Raw genomic sequence first — 21,811 nt, forward strand, 5'->3', positions numbered from 1 at the left:
TGAACATCTTGGATTTGAAGACCGCAACATAATAGGTGCGGGCTAATAATGTGTATACAAAAATAAAATGTATAATTTTCAGTTGTCTTTTATTGTCATTGTATATTTGTGTAGGGACAATATGATCTACACTAAATATGTATTTGTATATAAACCCCTTTAGCGTTTCATTCTTTATTAATGATAATTGATCAAGATAATTTCTCTCTCTAGGCTATTCTTGAGCTCTGCATCTTCTCTAAATCTAACATGGTATCAGAGCGCCAAAGATTCGATCATCTCTTCTCTGTTGCTGCTCACAGATTGTTTTTCTTGTGAAGGTCAGTAATCCGTTTCAATTTCCATTTACTTTGCCTAATCATCCATGATTGGAGCAATCATTGATCTCTCAAATTTTTCATATGCAAATTTTTCGTTGCAAATTTGCAACTATTTCGGTGCATCCGCATATTTGCAATTCTTTCATGTTCTCAACACTTCGAAACCCTTTGTTGCATAGTAGGTGCATAAAACCTTTCGCAGCAACGAAAATATGAGTGAAAGCCAATGACTTCATTGCATAAAACCCTTTGCATAAAGTCAATCTCATCTCCCAAAGGTTTTAAACTCGTGCAAGCTCTCTCTCTCTCTCTCTCTCTCTCTCTCTACAACGCTTCACCATCTGTGATATGTTCCTTTCGCAGCAAATATTAATTGTTCATTGTTCATACTTGATGGTCTCATAGAGAGAGAGTGCGAGATTGTTCTCTCACTTTTTGGCCTCAAATTTCTCTTTCGATATACATCGTCTACTTTTGGAGAGTTGTCGGCTCACTAAAAATATTGCTTTCGATCCACTATTCAAAGCTCGGAGAAACTTATTCCAAAACAAAATCTTGGCCGATATTTACGCCATCGAGTTGGAGTTGTTTTGGTGCTCTAGTAGCTTTGTTTTTGAGTTCTTCTATACTCTTGCATCCCCGTCTACTTAGTGTAAGTCATACCTTTTATTATCATGAAATCAATGAATAATACTGAGAGTGCTACTATTTCTGTACGTCTTGATGGGAATAATTGCTGCTTGCGGTCTTTCCAAATGAGATGTTTTCTCATGGGATGGAAGTTATGGGGCGATATTGATGGCTCTGTTCCCCAGCCTAAGGATGAAAATGAACGTAGTGATCGGTTTGTCATAGATAGTTCGATTGTGACATGGATTATGAACTCAGTTGAGTACAAAATTGGGCGCAACCTCATGTATCAATCTAGTGCCAAAGCAATGTGGGATTATTTACAGAAGATTTATTCTCAAGCTAATACTGCCCTTCTGTATATCATTGAATAGGAGAGCATGAAGACACAACAAGGGAACTCATCAATTCAAGATTATTTTAATACTTTTTCAGGTAATACTTTTTCAGGTGTATGGAATGAGATGGATTCGATGGAGACAGAGTCACCCACTGAAGCTGTTACTAAAGCACGAAATCGGTCTCGTTTATTTTACTTTCTTATGGGGTTGCGATCGAAGTTTGAAAGCATGAGAGCATCAATCCTTCATCGTACTCCCACTCCACCATTAGATGATTACAGGAGGCTTCCCACATGCCTTAGGGCGTTTTCGACAATCATTTATTACATGCCCGAACTTCTTACAATAATTGCAAAAAATGTGTTTCTTGCATCGATCTGCCATGTGGTCTCTTTGTTTGCATATGTAATATTGTACTTGGACACAATTAGTATCTTTGTTAGGGAAATTAGACGTGGCTAAGGCCACATCAGCAACATCTTGTGATGTGGATTTGCAAACCCCAAGAGAGCTTAAGCGAGTTTCTTCAGCAAGGAGATCTGAAAGGCAAATCACAATTGGGATTTGGTTCCATTGCCCCCAGAAAAGCATGTCATTGGTAGTAAATGGGTTTATAAAGTCAAGTTACGAGCTAATGGCACTCTTGATTGGTACAAGGCTCGATTAGTTGCTCAGGGTTATGCCCAGGAGCATGGCATCGATTATGAAGAAACTTTTGCTCCAGTTGCTAAGATAACAATTATTCGTACTTTTATTGCACTCGCATCTATTCGTGAGTGGCTCATATGACAGATGGATGGCAAAAATGCATTCTTTAATAACAAACTTCAAGAAAAGTTTACATGCGTCAATTACCTGGGTTTGTTTATCAAGATAAGTCATTGGTTTGTCGATTTCATAAAGCAATTTACGGTCTCAAACAAGCTCCCCGTGTATGGTTTGAGCATTTTCGGGTTGTCATTCTTGCAACTGGCTTCACTCAAAGTAAACATGATCACTCTATGTTTATTTGTACCACAAAGCATGAAATTTGCATTCTTTTATTATATGTTGATGATATTTTTATCTGTGACAATGATTTCACTTCCATCAAGGATGTGAAGCTACGATTACAAGAAGAAGTTCAAATAAAGAATCTTGGGAAAGAATCTTATTTTCTTGGCCTTGAGATCTCTCGCTCTAAACGTGGTATTTACATCCATCAACAAAAATATGAACTTGATCTTATTTCCAGTGCCCGCTTGAATGATGCGAAGGTTGTTGATACACCTATGGAGCTCGTCGGCTCCCTCATCTATCTTACTATGACTCGCTCAGATATTGCATATGTTGTCCATGTTGTGAGCCAATTTGTTTCAGATCCTTGACGACCACATCTATCAATAGTTCATCGAATTTTAGACTAGGTTCGAGGTATTTTCATTCATGGATTATTCTTTGACTCCACATCCTCTTTAGATCTCAGTGCATATGCAGATGCATATTGAGCAGGTGATCTAGACAATTGTCATTCTACTACAAGGTATTGTGTGTTTTTTGGGTCATCATTATTATCATAGAAGAACAAAAAACATGGCACTGTTTCCAAGTCAAGCACTGAAGCTAAGTATCGTACTATGCCCTCTGTTGCAAGCGAGATTGTTTGGGTTCGTGCTCTTCTCAATGAGTTTGGTATATCTATTTCAAATCCCATACATTTATATGCAGATAACCAAAGTGTAATTAAGATTGCATCTAATCCAGTTTTTATGAGTGAACAAAGCATATTAACGTAGATTGTCATTATGTTCATGATCGCTATCTTAATGGTACATTATCTCTCCTTTATGTTTTTTCTACTGTACAAACGACTGATATTTTCACCAAATCTGTGACTTGGAGCCGCCATGATTTTCTAGTGAACAAGCTAATGCTTTCCTCATGTCCGCATCAGCTTGAAGAGAGGTAATAATGTGTATACAAAATAAAATGTATAATTTTCAGTTGTCTTTTATTATCATTATATATTTGTGTAGGGATAATATGGTCAATACTAAATACGTATTTGTATATAAACTCTTTTAGGGCTTCATTCTTCGTTAATAAAAATTGATCAAGATAGTTTCTCTCTCTAGACTGTTCTTGAGCTCCCAATCTTCTCTAAACCTATCACGGGCATGATCGCATAAAAACCGGGTAGCATCTCTGTCTCCCCCCTTCTCAAAAATTTTGTATTCAGGTTAGGTGGAACCACACTCAAAAAAAAAAATTTGGTATAAAAACTCTCTTTCTCTCTTTATGTACATTTCTAAGAGCTCAAAAAATTTTGAGACAACACAGAGTAAGCCAACCCACTTTCATTTCTCTCCTCAACATTTTGCTCTCAAAATCACCTCCTCACCATCTCAACATACTCATACACGTCTGACGGCCGGATTCTGGTCTCACATCTCCCGCTTTCATCTGAGCCGTCCATTTAATGCCCATTTCGTATACGTGCAAACGATAGGAGCTCACAACCAATCGTGCAAAACTCATCTGTCATTGTTTTTCTTTTTCATTTTATTGGGATTTTGAGATTTCTTCAGAGCTCTCTCTGTTATTTATTAATGGCGTCTGAGTTTCTAGTTCAACCAATTAGAGCTCGTCATGTCATTTTGGGTAAAATTGGGGGCAGAGGGTGCAAACCAATCTTAGCAGCTCGTTTCAGGATCAGGGGGCCTGCAACACACGGTAGGATTTGGGTTTTCTGCCATTAAAGCTTCAGAGAAAAGCTCTGCTATAATTGATGAAGGAAAAGTTGAAAAGCAGGATTTTGGGCATTATGGGGGGGTTGATGAGGCCAAGGAAAAATTGAAGCAGGCATTACAAGGTGACGTTTCATTGCTATGGAATAACTTTTTCAAATAAATTTTGATTCAAAGAGCGAAAGAGAAAGATTATCCCCACCGATAAACTTTTGGATTCGTATAGACCACAAAAATGTGATTTTTTCTTGTGGAGAGAGAAGTTTTTGTTACAAGAGATAGATGACCTCTTTCTCTAGAGAGAGATTAATCCTTCGACACCACTTTCAAAAGCAATTTTTATTTATAGATATAATATTTTGACTTACCATAAATAAAAGTTGCTTTAGATATAATTTTTATTTATAGATAGAAGAGCAATTGCCTCACAAACTTTCTACATTTGGTTGAATAAGATAGCTGGAGAGAGTGTAGCACAAAATGTTATAGAACAAACGTTTTATATTAAATAAATAGTGATTTATGTATGCGAACCCTTTTTAAAAAAAAAAAAAAAAAAATTGCCCTCGGTAGACCCGAATTTTGATTTATCTTTTTAATTTTGTTTAGTTTTTCGTTGATAAGGCAATGCTTTAAAGCTTGGGGTAAAAAAGAAAACTAAAAAGAAAAATCAAAATTCGAGTTGATCGGGCAATTTTAAAAAAGATAAAAAAAAGATGGGCTGACGGACCTCCTTTGTAATTTCCGCATATAAGCATAGTATTTTGTATTTTATCTAAAATTTTAAGGTCCATACATAAATCACACTTAAATAAAATTGTATTAGACCGTTAATCTTTGTTACAAAGAGGTCACAATTATGGGTGGATTTAGGGGGGATTTAAAAAAATATTAGATAAGCTTAAAAAAAAAGGGGTTGAGGGGTAGAATGGGTTGGTACCGGACCTTCCCAAAATCGATTTGATCCCAGTCGATTCTCAATTTGAATCGATGAATCCGACTGGTGAGTTTTAAATCATTGATTTGAGTAGAAATTCTAGTCATGTCTTATTAATGAAATTCCGGACCATTGTTTGTGGTAATAGCAAAGCAAGAGTGCATCAACTAAACCACTATACAAAATACAGTAAGATTTTTTTATGGAAAAAGTAAAAAATGGTATTAAAAAACAAAAGAAAAAGAATAATCGGTAGAAGGCCATACATTCCATGCATATATCTAACTACAATTATTGATGAGAGTGATAATAAAGATCTAAAGAGGGGCATTTTCGGCATACCGTCTGCAAAAAAGTCAGAAATAGAAGAGCTGGTGGAGCTGCTCGAATCTGAAAACCCTACTCCTCATTCAACTTAAACTCTTCATTTGGAATTTTTCTTTTCTTTATCCATCATTTTATCTAAATCTTTATTTTCCTGCTTTTTTTAAAAAAATTAACATTCTTATTTTACTTTATATTTTTTTTTGAAAAAAATCTATATAAAGCGGAGGCTCTAAATAATCAAATTAAAATGCATGGATAATCAAATATTGTCTAATTGATTATCTCGACATCAAAATGCATGGACATGAGAAAAAAATAGATTTCAAAATTTGAAAAGAGTGCACACATTTTTTGACCATCAATTTTCAAAATTTTCAAGTTTTCATAGATTTGCTCGATTTACACTTTTTTTAAAACTTTAAATTTTATGATTAAAGATTAAAATATATTTTAAAGCAATTATAAAAATTTCCAATATTGAAACCATATTTCTCGACACTATTTGAAGGTGGGTTTTACTTTGATTGTTTAGAGCCTTGGCTCTATACGAACCGCATCCCCATTTTGTTTTGCAGTTTTGTTGAACCCTTTTATTGGGTTTATTAATGGGGATTTGTAGGTGGATGGCTCTTGGAAGCTTATTTACAGAAGCCTTACGATATTGGGGGCAAAGAGAACCAAGTTGGGTCTTCGAGGTCTCATTTCGCTTGGAGATATTTACGAAAACATCGATGCTGCAAATGTACTCTCTCTTTCTCTAATTGCAACTTAAACCCATTGCTCCATTTATCTTTTCTACTCTCTATCTTAGGAGTGGCAACGGTTCAGGTATGGGTCGGGTCTGATTCGACCTAGATCCAAACTCGAATAGATTCGGGTCCAGGTTTTGGACCTGGACCTCACCTTTCGGGTCCAAAATTTGGACCCAAACCCGACCCAAACCCAAATAGATTCAGGTCTAGGTTTTGGATCCGGGCTCGGGTCAAAAAATTAGACTCATACCCATACCTTTCGGATCTCGGGTCTACCCCATCAGGTCTCGGGTCCATTGTCACCCTCACTATACACTTAATTTTTTCTTCTTTTTTTTTGCCCCTCACTATTAGATTTCAAGACGTGCGATTTGTCATTTAATAGCTAAAAATGATTACTGATTCTAATTATATACGATCTTTAATACATCCAAATGAATAAGGCTTAAAGTACAGTATTTTATCTCTAACAGTTTACAAGTACGGGTCGAGTCTAGCTAGACCCGAACTCAAACCCATGTAGTGTTTAGGTCCAAATTTTAGACCCAGACCCGGCCCACCCCCGCAAGGTCCAAATGCTAGACCCATATCCCACTCGTGTAGGGTTTATCCGGCGGCCCCGGGTCCATTGCCACCCTTACTCTCTCTCTCTCTCTCTAAAGGGATGTTTATTTTTAGAAACCGAATTTTCTAGAGAGGTGAATATCCCAAGTAGAACTAGCCGTATCAACCTTTTTTGTCATAAATGTAAAGCAAGCACTATAAACTTTTCAAACATATCTTGAGGTTTTTGGATTCCATATGGGCATAGACTAGGGGTGGCAATGGGCCGGGTAGCTAAGCTAAGATGGGCCAGGCTTAGATCCGTTAAGCCTGGCCCTTATCTTTTTATTTTTGTTTTTTTTTTGTTAATTTTACCTTAACAGGGCCTCAAGGTTGTTTTCCTTTGACAGGAACCGCCTTAAGAGGTACAGGGCGGGCCCTGTTGTTAGCCCTGGTACATACTAGTCTGTTTAGTCAGTTAGTGTGCATGGATGTGTACGGGTTTCCGCTTTTGACATAGTGCCATTTATTGGGGTTCGGTTTGGATTAAGAGAGTGTTTGTTTTCACGGGTAACGCAGAAGAAGGCGGTGAATGTCATTAACTTCAATGTTGGTGGATTGAACAACATCACTGGCCAACTAACCATCCACTCCTTCCAAATTGCAACTCAAAAGGTTCATCTCTCTCTCTTTAAGACCACATGTGCACATATCTACTCCCTCTATCTCTACCTCCCCTGTCAATTCATTTTTTAACTAGCCAAATTAAGGGTCATGATGGGCCGGGTGGCCTGGCACGGCCCAATCGTCCCATGCGTGAAAAATTAGGGCACGTGCCACAAAATGTGGCCTAAGGGCTAGGCCGAGATGGGTCTGGCTTGGGATAAGGTAGGGCTCACCCATTGCCACCCCTCTTTATCCATGTTAGAATGAAATCATGCTGTTCCTAAAGGAGAATTGTTTCATGCGGTGGAGATCTCATTTCTACAATGCGGTCCTGAGGTATAAAGCATCTATCGTATAAAGCATCCATCTTAAAGATGGATGCAAATACGTGCTCCATCTAAAAACAATTGAAACTAGTGGTCTAAATGTTTTCTTAATAAAATTATTATTTTAATTTTCAAAATTTATTTATTTTTTTCATATTTATGATTTCATGTTAGAGATTACATGTCCTTAAAAATTAAGTCCAAAAATCCATCTCAAAAATAGATTTATAAGAGGTGACTCATTTCTACATTAACTAATAGAAACCGTGTCCTTTCTTAAATGAATCTCTCTAGCTACAAAAAGTCGATATCAAGTACGAGACATCATCTATTGTTCCTGATCAGGTGCGCATCTTGGCATGCATTAAATGAACAAAGATCGTAAATTTTTTGAAATGAAGGTTTTACTGTTTAGATAGATAGAATTAAGTACTTTAATTTGAAAACAAATAGTTAACGGATTGTTTGGGATGATACAGTTGTTGAACATGTTCCAAAAAATATATGATATGCTACTAGGCATCTTCAATCCCCAAGGTTGGCTCCACATATCGTATCCTTTACACTTTGTTTTATTTTTATTAAAATATTGAAAACCACACACACACAAAATAATAATAACCTTATTTTATTGTTCATAAAACAATAGATATTGTTATTTTTTCTTGATATGTTAATGGTACGAATAAAGGTTAAGACGTCACGTCGAGGCATCCGTCCCCTCGTCACCTGTGCCCCACCCCCATTTCCAAAAACAATGTTTATTTTTAAAACTAAAAGATTCAAGATTGACAAGGAAGTTTTATCTGATAGCACAAGGCTATTACTTATTTTCTACATTAAAAGGAATCCTCGTCGTAAGCACGTTGTCTTTGATTTATTCACTAGAAAGAGAAAAATTTCATATTTAAAATCACAATTCATAGAATTGTAGTATATTGAAAATATAATATACAAATCATTAGTACATTGAGATTTGAAATACAGTATTACACAAGAATCACATGAGAAAGTTATGGTCAAGCCCCAATTGGAATGGAAAGAAGGGGGAGGTTAGGCATTAAAATGTTTTTGTATATTATTCTTGGGAATAGTATATCAAAGGTACATGGTCTCATTGTATACAATTTCTTATTTTTTTTGGCATAAAGCACAAATTTGTTGTATAAGCCCACCCAATTAGCCATTAAATTCTTTGCTAGCTTGTAGTGCAAAGTGCAATCAAGAAAATAGTCAAGTGAGATTCAAAAGCAAATGGGAAATTTATCAATATATATATATATATATATATATATATATATATATAAAAGATCAGCCATTTAATATTTTACCTTTAATTTTTTTAATTTCAAAATACCCATCAAAATAACACACGACCATGAATTTTGAAAAAAAATACACATGAACATGAGTTGAAATAGTTTAAAAAAGATGAACCATTAAATTGTTAAAAAATTAAATATATTTTGATAAATTTTTCCAAAAATATCTATATTTTGTTGTTGAGGAGGAACACACCCCTCGGCATAAAGCCATCATTTTCAATTTCAAATGGCTTTTGCAAACCACCACGCGGCAAGGGATAATATAGAATCTTGGTTTTTAGGCAGCCTATCTCTCATTTGGACGATTTGGACGGTGTAGATCTTTTTTTGAATTTCCAGATAGCGGCACAAAAAATATCCGCAGTAGGCCCTAGTGCATAACAAACTTTTCCTTGTATATTTTTACAAAGACAATTAATTGGGTGTGGTTGGTATAAGGTTGCCTCCTTATATTGTAGAAGTAAGGCGTGCCTCTAAAATTTGTTTAGAGATGTCGTTTTCGGTGCTGGAAATTTATAATAGTTGAGAATGTATTTTCATGTCTAGATATAAAATTTAAAATTATACAAATCGAGTTCATCAATAAACACTAGAAAATCTTGAAAATAGATAATTTAGATAAGTTGTTAAAAGATGCACAATTTTTTGGGCTTAGAATTCTTTTTCTTCTTCGTGTCTAAGCATCTCAATGTCAAGGTGATCAATCGGGGGTTCTCCAATGCCGAAAGCTCCTTGGTGTAGGATTTTTGAAGTGCACCTTACTTCAATAGTATAAGGTTGCAACTTTGTGTGAACTTCTTCCTAGTTAATTTATAAAGTTTTTATTGCAAAAGAGGGTTACTTTTTAGGCATTTACTATCAAAATACTCATTGTACTTCTATGAAATTTTAAAATGTAATCATGGTAAATAATTATTTATAAAATAATTTTTTACAGAAAGATAACTTTTTATTTAGTAAAAGCATCACCACAACCCCATTTTTATTTTTAACTTTGAGAGGTTTATTTATAGATGAACACGCCCCTCTCCCCCCTTCTCTCTCTCATCACACACACATAGAGAGAGAGGACTCCAAAAAGTTGAGATAAAGCTCATATGATGATATATATATATATATATATATATATATATATATATATATATATATATATATATATATATATATATATATATATATATATATATATATATATATATATATATATATATATAGAGAGAGAGAGAGAGAGAGAGAGAGAGAGAGAGAGAGAGAGAGGGGGGGCATGAAAGCCACCACAAATGAGTTATTCTTAATTCCAGGTAGATATGTAGATGAATCCTTAAGAATTGGGAGGGATGACCAGGGTAATGTATTTGTGTTGGAAAGTGCCTGATGAAAAACATTTTGGCATTTGAAGATATGGTCCAAAATCGAAATTTAGATATATGAGTTGTATATCATTTTCCCTCAAGTCATAAATATGGATGGAATATATTAGGCAACCCCTTGTCATTTCATAAGGCAAGGTTATGGATTCATTCCATATCTCTAGCCTATGTGCACCCAACCAGAGTTTATCATATGCAAGGAAATAAGGAGCAGTAGCTGTTATATGGCATCGCAAAAGGTGGTCTTCCATTTCAATATCCGTTCCATTTAATTGTGATTTATTCATGCAATGTATTCTAGTCATTGTGGCTGTTAAAAATAAATTATGAACAATGCATGCATCTTTTGATCATGGCTTGGGGGCAATTGTGGATGATTATGAATGTAATGGCTGAAAACAATGTTGTATTTATATAATAAAAAGTATTCGTTTGATATGCATTTAATGATCTTTTGTAAAATTTATAGAGCAAGTCAAGTAGACGGTCTCTTTATATACTTTTTTTAACTAAAAAATGATTATGTTACGGTACTCATATATATGAATATTTATTTAATGTACTCAATATTGTTGGACATTCAATACCATTACTTTATCATGTAGTAACCTTTTTTTGCCACATAGAGTAATAATTGCTTCTTAACCACTAAATAAATGTCATTATTTTATTATATAAATATTTATCATACCCCCTCCTAACCATGAAAAATACATTTACTAAAACAATTTTGTATTACAAAATAATAGTATATGAGTATCTAAAATAGTTGAATACATCAAAGGAATACTCATATATATGAGTACCCTAACCTAATCATTTAAAAAATACAGGAACTCTATAAGGATACAGTTTCTATGGGTCCCCCGACTCATCTATTTAGTGTCATCTCTCTAAAATTCATCTTAGGAATGGATTTCACATAAAACAAATTTAAGGGTTAACAATCTCCATCCTTTATGAAGGTAGAACACTATTTAGAATTATGGAAACTTTCATGCACTCAGGAACTTTATTCTTCTAATAACGATGATTAGGTCCTTAGCCATAACCAACATTTTATTTACATGGTCTATCATATTGTCACCCTCCATCTTAAATGAGTTGTATTGCTCTAAGAGTAATTGTACGTGAGTATCTAATGTTGTGTTATATTTCATCTTTATTGCCTCCAACTTTTTCTTAGATGTGTCATAATTTTCAAATGCCCCAATAAGATCATCTTGTATAAACATTAGCATCAATGTCTCAGCTACGAGGTCATCTTTTAAAAAAAAAATTTAACTTTTTCTTTTCTTCTTCAAGTTGGTTTATCACTAACTATTAGTAGGTCTTCTTTTAGCACATATAAAATTCTATCTTGATTGATGACACATTCTATTATCCTCTTCCACATGCCAAAGTTGGTCCCATTTAGTCTTTTTATATTTGAAAGTTCAACCATTCCAATGCTGCCAACCATTTGCTAAGTTTGTGTGAGCAGCCTAAATAGTTTCTAAGTTCTAAAATAAGGTTATAAAAGAAACTAACTAGAAGCCACCATAATTGCACAAATATATGGCTTATACCTGCAGAGTTATTTAGTCACAAATTGCAATTACTTAGCAACTACACTTAGTTATCAATCTATGTGAAATACGTAGAAAGAACACAAACAGCGAAAGCATTATGCTGGGCCAACATTGATGCTTAAACAAATTGAAAGAAATAAGCAAGCTCTCAATTAACCCAAAAATAAAAATAAAATAAATAAATAAATAGAATCAAATTTGTCCCTTCTCCCCTCTTTTTTTTTTTGTTTCTAATTCTTGGTATTAAACAGAAAATTTTCTTTACAAGTTAAGGGAGGTTACATGCTCCAGGAATGTCAGAAGTTCAAAAAAAATATGGCTGATGGGCCTAAAAAAAAAAAAAGCTAAACAAAACTCAAGTGAATGCGCATCAATAAAATTAAAGGATAGATATTCAACACCAGAATATTTGTACGAGGTAGTTAGGGATTGTTGTGATGGACATGGTTAGCGTGTGGCCATGCCCGCACATGTAGAAATTCAGACTTGGCAATAAATATATTTTTTAAATATAATTTTATCCTGTAGGATATATAATCTTTAATATGGAGATGATGAATATGAAAAAGTAAATAAATTTTGAAAACTACAAATAATAATTATATTAAAAAAACATTTAAACCGTTAGTTACAATTGTGTTTAGATGGATCACCTATTTGCATCCATCTTAAAAATGGATACTTTATACCTTTGGACCGAATATTGTAGAAATGCGGTCCAGCCCGCATGAAACAATTGTTCTTTTCTGATAAAGACTAAAAGAAATTCTAATTATAATGCAACTATCACACAGCTGGAACAAGAAAACCAACTGATTTTTGTGCTTAACATATTAGAGAAAAAACAACGTATACTAAAAAAAATGGGTGCAGCTTGTATAGAGCCTAAACTCTAAACAATCAAATTAGAACCTATCTTCAAATAGTGTCCAAAAATGTGGTTTCAACATTGGAAAGATATGTGATAGCCTTAAAATATATTTTTGTATTTTTATATAAGGTTTAAAACTTCAAAAATAGTGTAGATCCACAGATCTATGAAAACTTGAAAATCATGAAAATTGACGGTAAGAAAATGCATTACAAAATATACTATTTCCAGAACTTGAAATCTATTTTTTTCTCATGTCCATGCATATTGATGTCGAGATGATCAATTTGAGGATATTTGGGTATCAAATCAATATCTTTTAGTGAAATTTTTAGGTAGGCTCTAATTTGATTGTTTAGAACCTCAGCTCTATATAAATTTTTCCCATGGGACATATCCCGTACCCCTTATTTTTTGTTTTCATATCTCAATAGACCCAAGGATTTAAAATATATCTCCTAACCCCTTGGCTAACTGTACTCATTTTTAACTATTTTTTTAGCCCTAATAAATATAAAAAAGGCATGCTCATTCTAAACCATTCATCTCTTTACATGATATATTCCCCCCAAATTTTTCTATTTCTCTTTCTTCCTTGAGATTCTCCCAAACCCCTTTTCTCTCTGTGTATTTTCCCCCATTTTCTCTCTCTAGGTCTCTTGCTCTCTCTCTACCCCGTATTTCCCGAAACCCTCTCTCTCATTTTGCCAAAAACAGGCACAATCTACATACAGTTAATCATCCATGCGAATAATATCCAATCAATCAATAGAAAAAATCCACAGAAATCAAACAAATATATAAAGAAAAATAAACTACGGAGAGAGAGATAGTGGAAAAATAGGGAGAGAGATAAAGGGCTTGGAAAAAGTCATGAAGAGAGAGATTTAGGGGGAAAATCACATAAAAAGAGAGAAATAATAGTGTTTAAAATGATATGTCTTTATTATATTTGTTTGGGGCAAAAAATAGGTTTAAAGGGGATAAAATTAGCTTAAAGGTTTAGAAGATACAAGACTTAGAATTTTTTTGACCCAAGATATGTTTTGAAACTTTGGATCTATTGATATATAAAACTTAAAAATTGGGGATATATATATATTTTCTCTAAAAACTAACCAAATTAATTTAGAGGAAAACAAAAATTATCATCAATAAAGACTTAACCGTCCCTCAAAAGGAAAAATTATGAAATGCGATATTGAGTTGTTTAGATATTGCGCAGGGCGTCGGAATTATGCAGCTCACGTTTGCAATTGTGGATAGCGGGCAAACAAAAAAGAAAAAGGCCGAGTGCCTTGGGAGAGAAAAAAGAACCCTTCATATTATTATTTATTAGTAATATGCACGTGTATTGGATGTGATATTTAATATTAATCACTGAAACATATTTATCATTGAAAAATATTTTCAATAAATATTATAAGGTTAATATTATCTAATTTTCTTCCTTTCATGTAGCAAGGTTTTGTATTTTCTTTTTTAATTTTTTCAATTAATTTTTAGGGACATAAATTAGTTATAATTATAATATAATTATAAATTTATCAATGTCTAATTTTTATAATTATTATAGAAATATATGTGTATAGAAAATAGTTAGACTTTAGGCAATCAAGGAAAAATTATAAATGTAATATTCTAATAAGAATAAGTTATTCTCATATAAATTTAATTTATTTTACTATAACTATAATTACATTACGTTATTTTATAATTTATTTATTAGAAAATAATAAATATAACTGTAATATATATATCATATTTATTATCCAATCATGAAGATAAAGAGGAGAGAGAGTATGCATGAAAAAATAATACTTTTTTTAAATAATATTATTTATAATTATAATTATAGAATCTAATTATAACTATAATATTCTAATAAAATTAAATTATTCTTACTAATACCTATTTTTTACAATTATTATAGAACCTTTCATGTAGCAATGTTTATTGTTTTTTTTTTAATCTTTTGAATTACTTTTTGGGGACAAAAATTAGTTATACTTATAATATATTTATAAGATTTGAAAAAAAAAATTTTATTTTTTACCAATATCTAATTTTTATAATTATTATAGAAATAATAATTATAAAAGTTGTATTTAGACTTGAGGGTATCAAGGAAAAATTATAACTATAATATTCTAATAAGAATAAATTATTCTACTTAAATTTAATCATTCATTTATTATAATTATAATTACATTACATTATTTTACAATTTATTTATGAGTAATGATCCTATGAGACCCTCCCACACCCATGTGTGTAGGACCCCAAAGGATTATCATTAAATTTAGTACAGATCTCTAGAAAAGTCAAGTCCCACACCCATGTGATAAATTTTCTAGAGATCTGTACCAAATTTAATGGTGATCCTTTGGGTTTCTATACATATGGGTGTGGGAGGATCTCATAGATCATTACTCTTTATTTATTACAAAATAATAATTGTAAATATAATATATATATTATATTTAGATAAATAAGTGAGAGACTATGCATAAAATAATAATAAATTAAAAATTTTAAAATAATATAATTTGTAATTGCAATTATAGAATCTAATTATAATGATATCATTCTAATAAAAATAAATTAATCTTACCAATTCCTACTTTTTACAATTATTATAGAAATACAATAGAAAAAGCTTATCCAAAACACAGTAACACACCGATTTCTTAAATTCAAATCTTAGGCAATTGGAACTTTAAATCACATGCTCTCTCTCTCTCTAAGAGAAGGCCATCATCATTCTCAAAGTCTAAAGTCCTTTGCACGATTTGGTAATATAACCACAATTCGTATCACACAATCACATAAAGAAGAAAATGCATTGTCCACTGTAACATGCAAACCAATCAAGAACAACAACAATAATAACAGAAAAAGTTATTGGGTGTGTAAAGAGATTTAATATTAAGAATAATAAAAAAAAATATGCAATATAAGTTGCATTACCTTTGGATGGGTAGGTCGCGATAAAATTGATGGTTTCCTATGCAACCAAAAATATGTTTTACCTACAATGAAATATAGAATGAGAAATCAGTAGAGGGAGAGAATTTGAGAAAATCATAAAAAGAAAAGAGAATTTTAAGATGATGATATAAATAAGAGGGAGAGTGCGGGTAAGACATTTTAGGAGGGAGAGATACTTTAGGAAAGAGGCATAAAGAGAAAGAGAGGAATAAATGCTTTACTTAGAAAGAAAGGGCAATTTTGAAAACAAAAAAGAACACATGGTGCAAGAATAGCGAGGGTATCCCTCTCGCTTGATATATAATAGATATTTGGTAATGATAGAGAACGTAAAGTTTTAGTTTTCTTCAATAATTTAAAAATCGGTGACTCGATTCGGAATCGAGCGATCAGGAATAGCATGACCGTCTCGTATCCGGTAAAAAAATGGGATTTGATTGATTCAGAGTAGTAAATTTACCGAGTGTTTCGTGAAAACACCGATTCCGCCGATTCTTCACCGAGTCCGACCGATTCTTCAAAATAGTGTATCTTGTAACACAATATTTGGACCATCTATTTTAAGATTTTCAAATGTTTATATATCTACTTGATTTGAACAATTTTTGGAGCTTAAAATTTTATAATTAGAGATGAAAATAGATTCTTAAGCCATCCTAAGAATTTTTTACACCAAAATTATATTTGTATTAAAAATTGAAGATGCGCCTTAATTTGATTGTTTAAAGTTGCAACCTTATACAAACCACACCATGTTTCTTATGTAACCCAAGGAAAAAACAAAAAAAAACTTTTAAAAGGCTGCTCCCTAGTGAGCCCCAGTGATTCTTGAGAGAGGAAGAAAGAAGAAGGAAGTATTATTATTTATTAAACAATGATTTCATGCAACCATTGTATAGTTATGTGATGCAACAATATTCAAAAAACCATCTTATGGCCATTTGTTTGATCCAAATTTTGAAATATACAATCTTTTCATTCTAATGAACAATCACAAAAAAAAGAAAAAATTGAAAACCCAACCTAAAAAGTATGTTTTTAGCCGCCCAATTAACGTTTTCCATTCGTTTTGGTGAGATGCTTAGCTCTAGACTTTAGAATGATTTTTTCATTTTCAATTTTTTGGATGGATTTATTATCATTACATGAATAATGTTAAAAAAGAAAAAAATGATTTTGAGTTTATAAAATCTAAGATCTTAAAATTCACAAAATGAATGGTCTAGATTCGTTTTTGGATGAGACTAGTTTTGATCACATCTAGGGTTCAAATTAAACTTTTTTTTTGGGGGATTGATTATTGAGATGAAGAGAGTGTATATGCAAAATTTGGAGTCATACAAATACCACACATATGGTTGTTTAGAAATGTCGTTGCATTATACTATAATACAACCGTTGCATTGGATCATTGTTCTCATTTATTATCTTTTTTAAATTTTGTAACAAATTCTGATCTAGCCCTAAGAGTAAAATTAGGGCTTAAAGAAACCAATTTATAGCAAGGTTAACAGTCATGAACCAGCGAAGGGAACCATCCCAAAAACAACGAGGAAACCGGGCTTCGCTCACGATCACCTAGAGAAGGAAAAGGGAAAACCCACTTCGCTCACGATCACCAAGGGAAGGAAAAGGGAAAACCCAGTTTGGCTATGATACCCAAGCAAAATTGTTAGGAGCGAAGATAAGCGCCAAGCCCAAATCTGATAGGCTGTGTGCCATCAGGCTGGTGATCACAAAGCCTAAATTTAAATTCAATAGCCCTTTTCTTTAGATAGAAGCTTTTTGAAAATATAGAGCAGTATGACTTTTTTTCTATGTGCATTCTGCTCTTTAAACTCCCTTATTTATAGAAAAAACAAAGGGGCCCAACATTTCATTTTTTTTAACAGGTCTTTAAAAAACAACCTGCCAGATTTTAAAGATGTTTATCCTCATCTCACATGAACAATAGAAAATTTTGAGAAAATAATTTATTTATTTTATATATCACATTTAAAAAAGTTTTTAACAATTAATAAGAATTAAAAACAAATACCCATGAGATTCCTACCATGAAAATAGGTGAGGCATCATGAGGCCTCATTCCTACACGTGCCAACGTAGAGAAATGAAAGCCATCTAATGTTACATTTGAAACCTTGGGGGTGTTTACGACCTTTGTGCAAGAAAAAGCTCACTAGTCCCATTGTATACAATCCCAAAAAGTAAACTCTAGAACATCCTAGAATAAGCACATATTAAAGTAACATATCAGCTATGGATTTATTGATCGAGCCTGCACTAAACTATCTATCGATCAAGTCAACAAGGGGGATAAAAAAGAACCACAATGTTTTGTACCCCTTAATTTTTAAGTAGTTGTAATTGTGGTCTTTCATTCATCACACGTGAAGGATCCCATGAACAAAATTGGGTAAAAACTGGGTTTGCTTAGAGATTAGCCCTTATTTTCGAAATATCAAAGGATATCAATTCCAAAATAAGGTCATTACATGTCAAGCCGAGTGCCCATCCGGTGCGCCAATGTGTTTCAAAGCTCATGCACTTATTCTAAAAATTGGATGAAGTTTCTATAAGGCCTAGGCTTTATAAAAACAAAGTAAAGCCTCACCTCAAGTCCTCATCCGAAAAGCACTTTGGGCATCAAAAATCTCCATGATAACTCTAAAATCAATTCCAATACCAAATATGAAATTGGAAGCTTAATATACAGTACATATTTTTTGGATCAATGAACACTTTATTTTAAGATGAAATAGACAGCCTATATAATTGTTTCAATATCCATTATTTTTAGGGCTTAAAATCTTTTTTTCTTTTACAACCATAATGTTCAAGGCTGAGATGATCATTTTGAAGGCTTCTCAACACCAAAATTGCAATTTTTATTGAGTTTTAAAGTGAGGCTTTACTTATTTTGATAGGTCTATAGCCCTATCGAACAATTTTCCTTTGAAATTTTGAAAGATTCTTTTTTTTTCTAAGAGAATCAAGCTTTCCCGTTACTAAATAGATATTCAAGCAATCTTCATTATTTTCCCTCATTCATGAGGAAAAACAGGGTCATACATATTACATTACACATTTGTCCCACTGGTAGGTAAGAAAATAGTTTTAGAATCTCACTGTGACGTTTTCTCTGCTGGCTCTTGCTGTTGCTGCCATTGGAGAGGAGTGAGAGCTTTCTTGATGGAAAGAGCATGTATCTCTTTCATCTCCTCTGCCAATGCAGCATTTACCATACGATGCCTCTCGAGCAACCTCTTCCCTTCGAATTGTTCAGAAACAATCTCAATAGTAAAGCTTGCGCCACAGCTGATACGAGGAACGAGCGAGTGAAAATGCAAGGATTATCCATCAAAGTATAAAATTATGCGAGAGGCAATAATACAAGGAACCAAACCCATCAATTTTCTAAGTAGCAGTTTGGTTCTTACCCTCCCGATGTGTCGATTACTTCCTGTATCAGTAAAACACATAACAAGAGACATTTTAAACTATAATCAAAATTGCGAAATTCAAGCATATGAATGTATGCACAAATGACTGCAGAGAACCAATAATATGATACGTATTATATACAACAGCTTTGTAGGGAATCATTTAACCAACATTTATTTTGAGTAGTCCATATTTTGAGTAACCTGCAGCTCATGGGGCTTAATAAATGAACTTGAACATTCAGGTTATTAATTTTTTCATTCAATTGAATCATATTATCAGGTGAAATTCCATGATGAAGAATCTGCACTTGGAAACTTCATTAAAGAAAAGAGCTGCATCTATCTAGTAAGACCACACACTTAAAAGAATTTGATGTTTGAAACTTCAATAATCATTAGGAATGAACATGACAACATAACTGAAGAAAATCAAATGCTAAGACAGGCCTGTTAAGATTTGGGAGACAGATCTGAGCATTTGACATGTCCCGTATGGTTATTTATAGCCGGAGAATCTCGGGGATATATATATATATATATATATCTTTGAACATTAGCACATGAATTTTATTAACTATAAACCAGTGAAGTTACAAGGGGATCAAAACACATAAATGTACATGACAAGAAATTGGTAATCACCAATGAGGATCGAAAAGCACCTCCCTTGGCTAAAGAATTAGCTTTAGTATTTGTTTCACGATAACAATGGAGTATTTCAAACTCAAATGCCTGAAGAATGTCACCAATTTCATAAAAAATGGAAGAGAGTCTCCGAGGAACTCTCGCTTCTCCTTTACACTATGCTATAATATTCGCTGAATGCCCTTCAATAATCTTTCCTCCATCGAATTTTGAAGGCAATTTAATGCTCTCCAATAAACCTCTAACTTCTGCTTCATTGACTGTTGTATTACCGCAAGGACCATAGTACGACAATAAGATCCGTGATCTCTAATAAGCCCCCCAAAATTTGCCGTTCCGGGATTTCCAAAGGAACGGCCGTCAAAGTTGAGTTTATGTTAGAAGGAGGAAGGATCCATAATGCAGTCCAGATTGCTTTATAGCTATGAAGATTAGCTACTTCATAATGATTCATTATTATAAAGCTTTTGGGAATACCTGCACAATCCTTATTAATAGAGAACCAATCTACATCCAATGCTATGATATTTGATTTAATGATAGATTATTCTAACTGAGGATATGGCCTTTAATAGAGCAGAATGGATAACCAAAATTCATGCAGCTGACCCCAATTAATTGGGAAAAGGCTAAAATGATGATGATGACGATTCTTCTAACGTAACTCCCTGAAAGACTCTTCTATTTCGCTCTTTCCAAATTCCCCAAAGCACGCTCATCCAAACTGACGTCCATAGAACAATACCTATCTTAGAGATCCCTGATGTTATCCATTGATCAAGAAGAGATCTAGCATTTCTTGCAATGGGCACTTGAAGGTTGAACAACTAATGGGCCTAGCTCCACAAATTCCTGTGAAGGGGTACTCCAAGAAAAGATGAGAAACACTTTCGTTTGTCAGCTTTGCATAAAATACAGATATTCACGATATTGAAGCCCCTTCTCCTAGATTGTCAATTGTTGCCAGACATTCCTGACAAAAGATCCATAAGAACATCTGAATTTTTGTAGGGACATTGATCTTTCTAATCATTCGCAGCCAGGGATTCGATGCACTGCGATGATTTTCAAACAACAGAGTCTACTTAATTAGGCGAAATGTATACATCCTTCAACCAATTCAGTAAGTTTTGATATGCCTCAATTAAAGAATCAATTAAAGAATCAAGTAAGTTTTGATATGCCTCAATTAAATGTATACATCCTTCAACCAATTCAGTAAGTTTTGATATACCAAGGTAAAGACGAAACAATGTTGGTAAGACACCCCCACTTGCCACTTTTACAATAGCCAGAGGGTTCAAAACTTTGGTAAAGACCTCCAGATATTGGAGTCTAAAAGGCTCATCACCCAACCATTTATCAAACCAGAAGAGGTTTTGATCTCCATCACCAATCGCCTTCTTGATATGGTTCAAATGAGTCCCCCTATAGTGATCAATGCATTTTCATAAGCAGGAAAAATTAGACTTATTTCTTGGACTCTTAATGAGTCCTGTGAGGGTATCCCCTCCATATTTATCTCTTAAAACCTCCACCCAAAAGGCATTTTGCTGAGAATGAATTCTCCATCACCACTTTGTCAATAAACTGGAGTTCATGAAATTCAATCTTCTGATATCCAAACCTCCTTCCTTGAATAGATTGCAAATTGTTTCCCATTTCACCAGATGAAGTTTTTTATCTTTGTCCACATCCCACCATAGAAAGTTTCTCATTAGCCTCTCAAGACGTTTGACAATTTGCTTAGGCATAATGAATAGGGACATATAGTATACTGGAAGATTGAATAAGGTAGACTTGATTAAAGTATATCTTCCTCCCAAAGAAAGGGTCTTGGCCTTCCATACGCCCAACTTTTTCAGATATCATTTTATAATTGGGTCCCAAATTGCTTTTGAAATTTTAGCATCCACTAATAGAATGCCCAAGTACTTACAAGGAAACTTTTCTACATCACAACCCAAAAGCTTCGCCAAACTACCCACCAGATTGTCTTGACATCCTATCCCAATAAGCTTAGT

At 33.4% G+C, this 21,811-nt stretch overlaps 2 protein-coding genes across 2 annotated transcripts in view; one reads left to right on the forward strand and one right to left on the reverse strand.

Annotated features, from left to right (window-relative positions):
• Positions 1-2,907: 2,907 nt before the first annotated feature.
• On the forward strand, positions 2,908-10,703 carry LOC105421436 (Plastid-lipid associated protein PAP / fibrillin family protein). The gene is made up of 7 exons (XM_088852464.1): positions 2,908-3,062; positions 4,133-4,142; positions 5,901-6,023; positions 7,156-7,251; positions 7,863-7,913; positions 8,048-8,121; positions 10,199-10,703. Exons 1-7 carry the CDS (start codon positions 2,908-2,910, stop codon positions 10,266-10,268), a joined length of 579 nt encoding a protein of 192 aa, XP_088708590.1. The 3' UTR covers positions 10,269-10,703.
• Positions 10,704-18,550: 7,847 nt separating this feature from the next.
• The window catches only part of LOC105421428 (BolA-like family protein), a 31,720-nt gene continuing 28,459 nt past the window's right edge, over positions 18,551-21,811 (reverse strand). The window contains exons 2-3 of the mRNA XM_011628818.3: positions 19,137-19,159; positions 18,551-19,014 (exon numbers count right to left, since the gene is read on the reverse strand). Coding sequence (XP_011627120.2) covers positions 18,822-19,014; positions 19,137-19,159 — 216 coding nt within the window. The 3' untranslated portion in view covers positions 18,551-18,821. The remainder of the gene's footprint in view (positions 19,015-19,136; positions 19,160-21,811) is intronic.

The sequence above is a fragment of the Amborella trichopoda genome, chromosome 11 (genome assembly GCF_054954075.1).
Source record: "Amborella trichopoda isolate Santa Cruz 75 chromosome 11, AtrichopodaSantaCruz75HAP2 v2.0, whole genome shotgun sequence".
NCBI classification, from domain to species: Eukaryota; Viridiplantae; Streptophyta; class Magnoliopsida; order Amborellales; family Amborellaceae; genus Amborella; species Amborella trichopoda.

Bases quoted from the DNA above. Each gene is read 5' to 3' on its own strand.
- LOC105421436 (XM_088852464.1), top strand. From the start codon at position 2,908: ATGCCCTCTGTTGCAAGCGAGATTGTTTGGGTTCGTGCTCTTCTCAAT. The intron at 7,252-7,862 runs GTTCATCTCTCT...GAATCTCTCTAG, and splicing joins TCCAAATTGCAACTCAAAAG to CTACAAAAAGTCGATATCAA. The intron at 7,914-8,047 runs GTGCGCATCTTG...GGGATGATACAG, and splicing joins CATCTATTGTTCCTGATCAG to TTGTTGAACATGTTCCAAAA.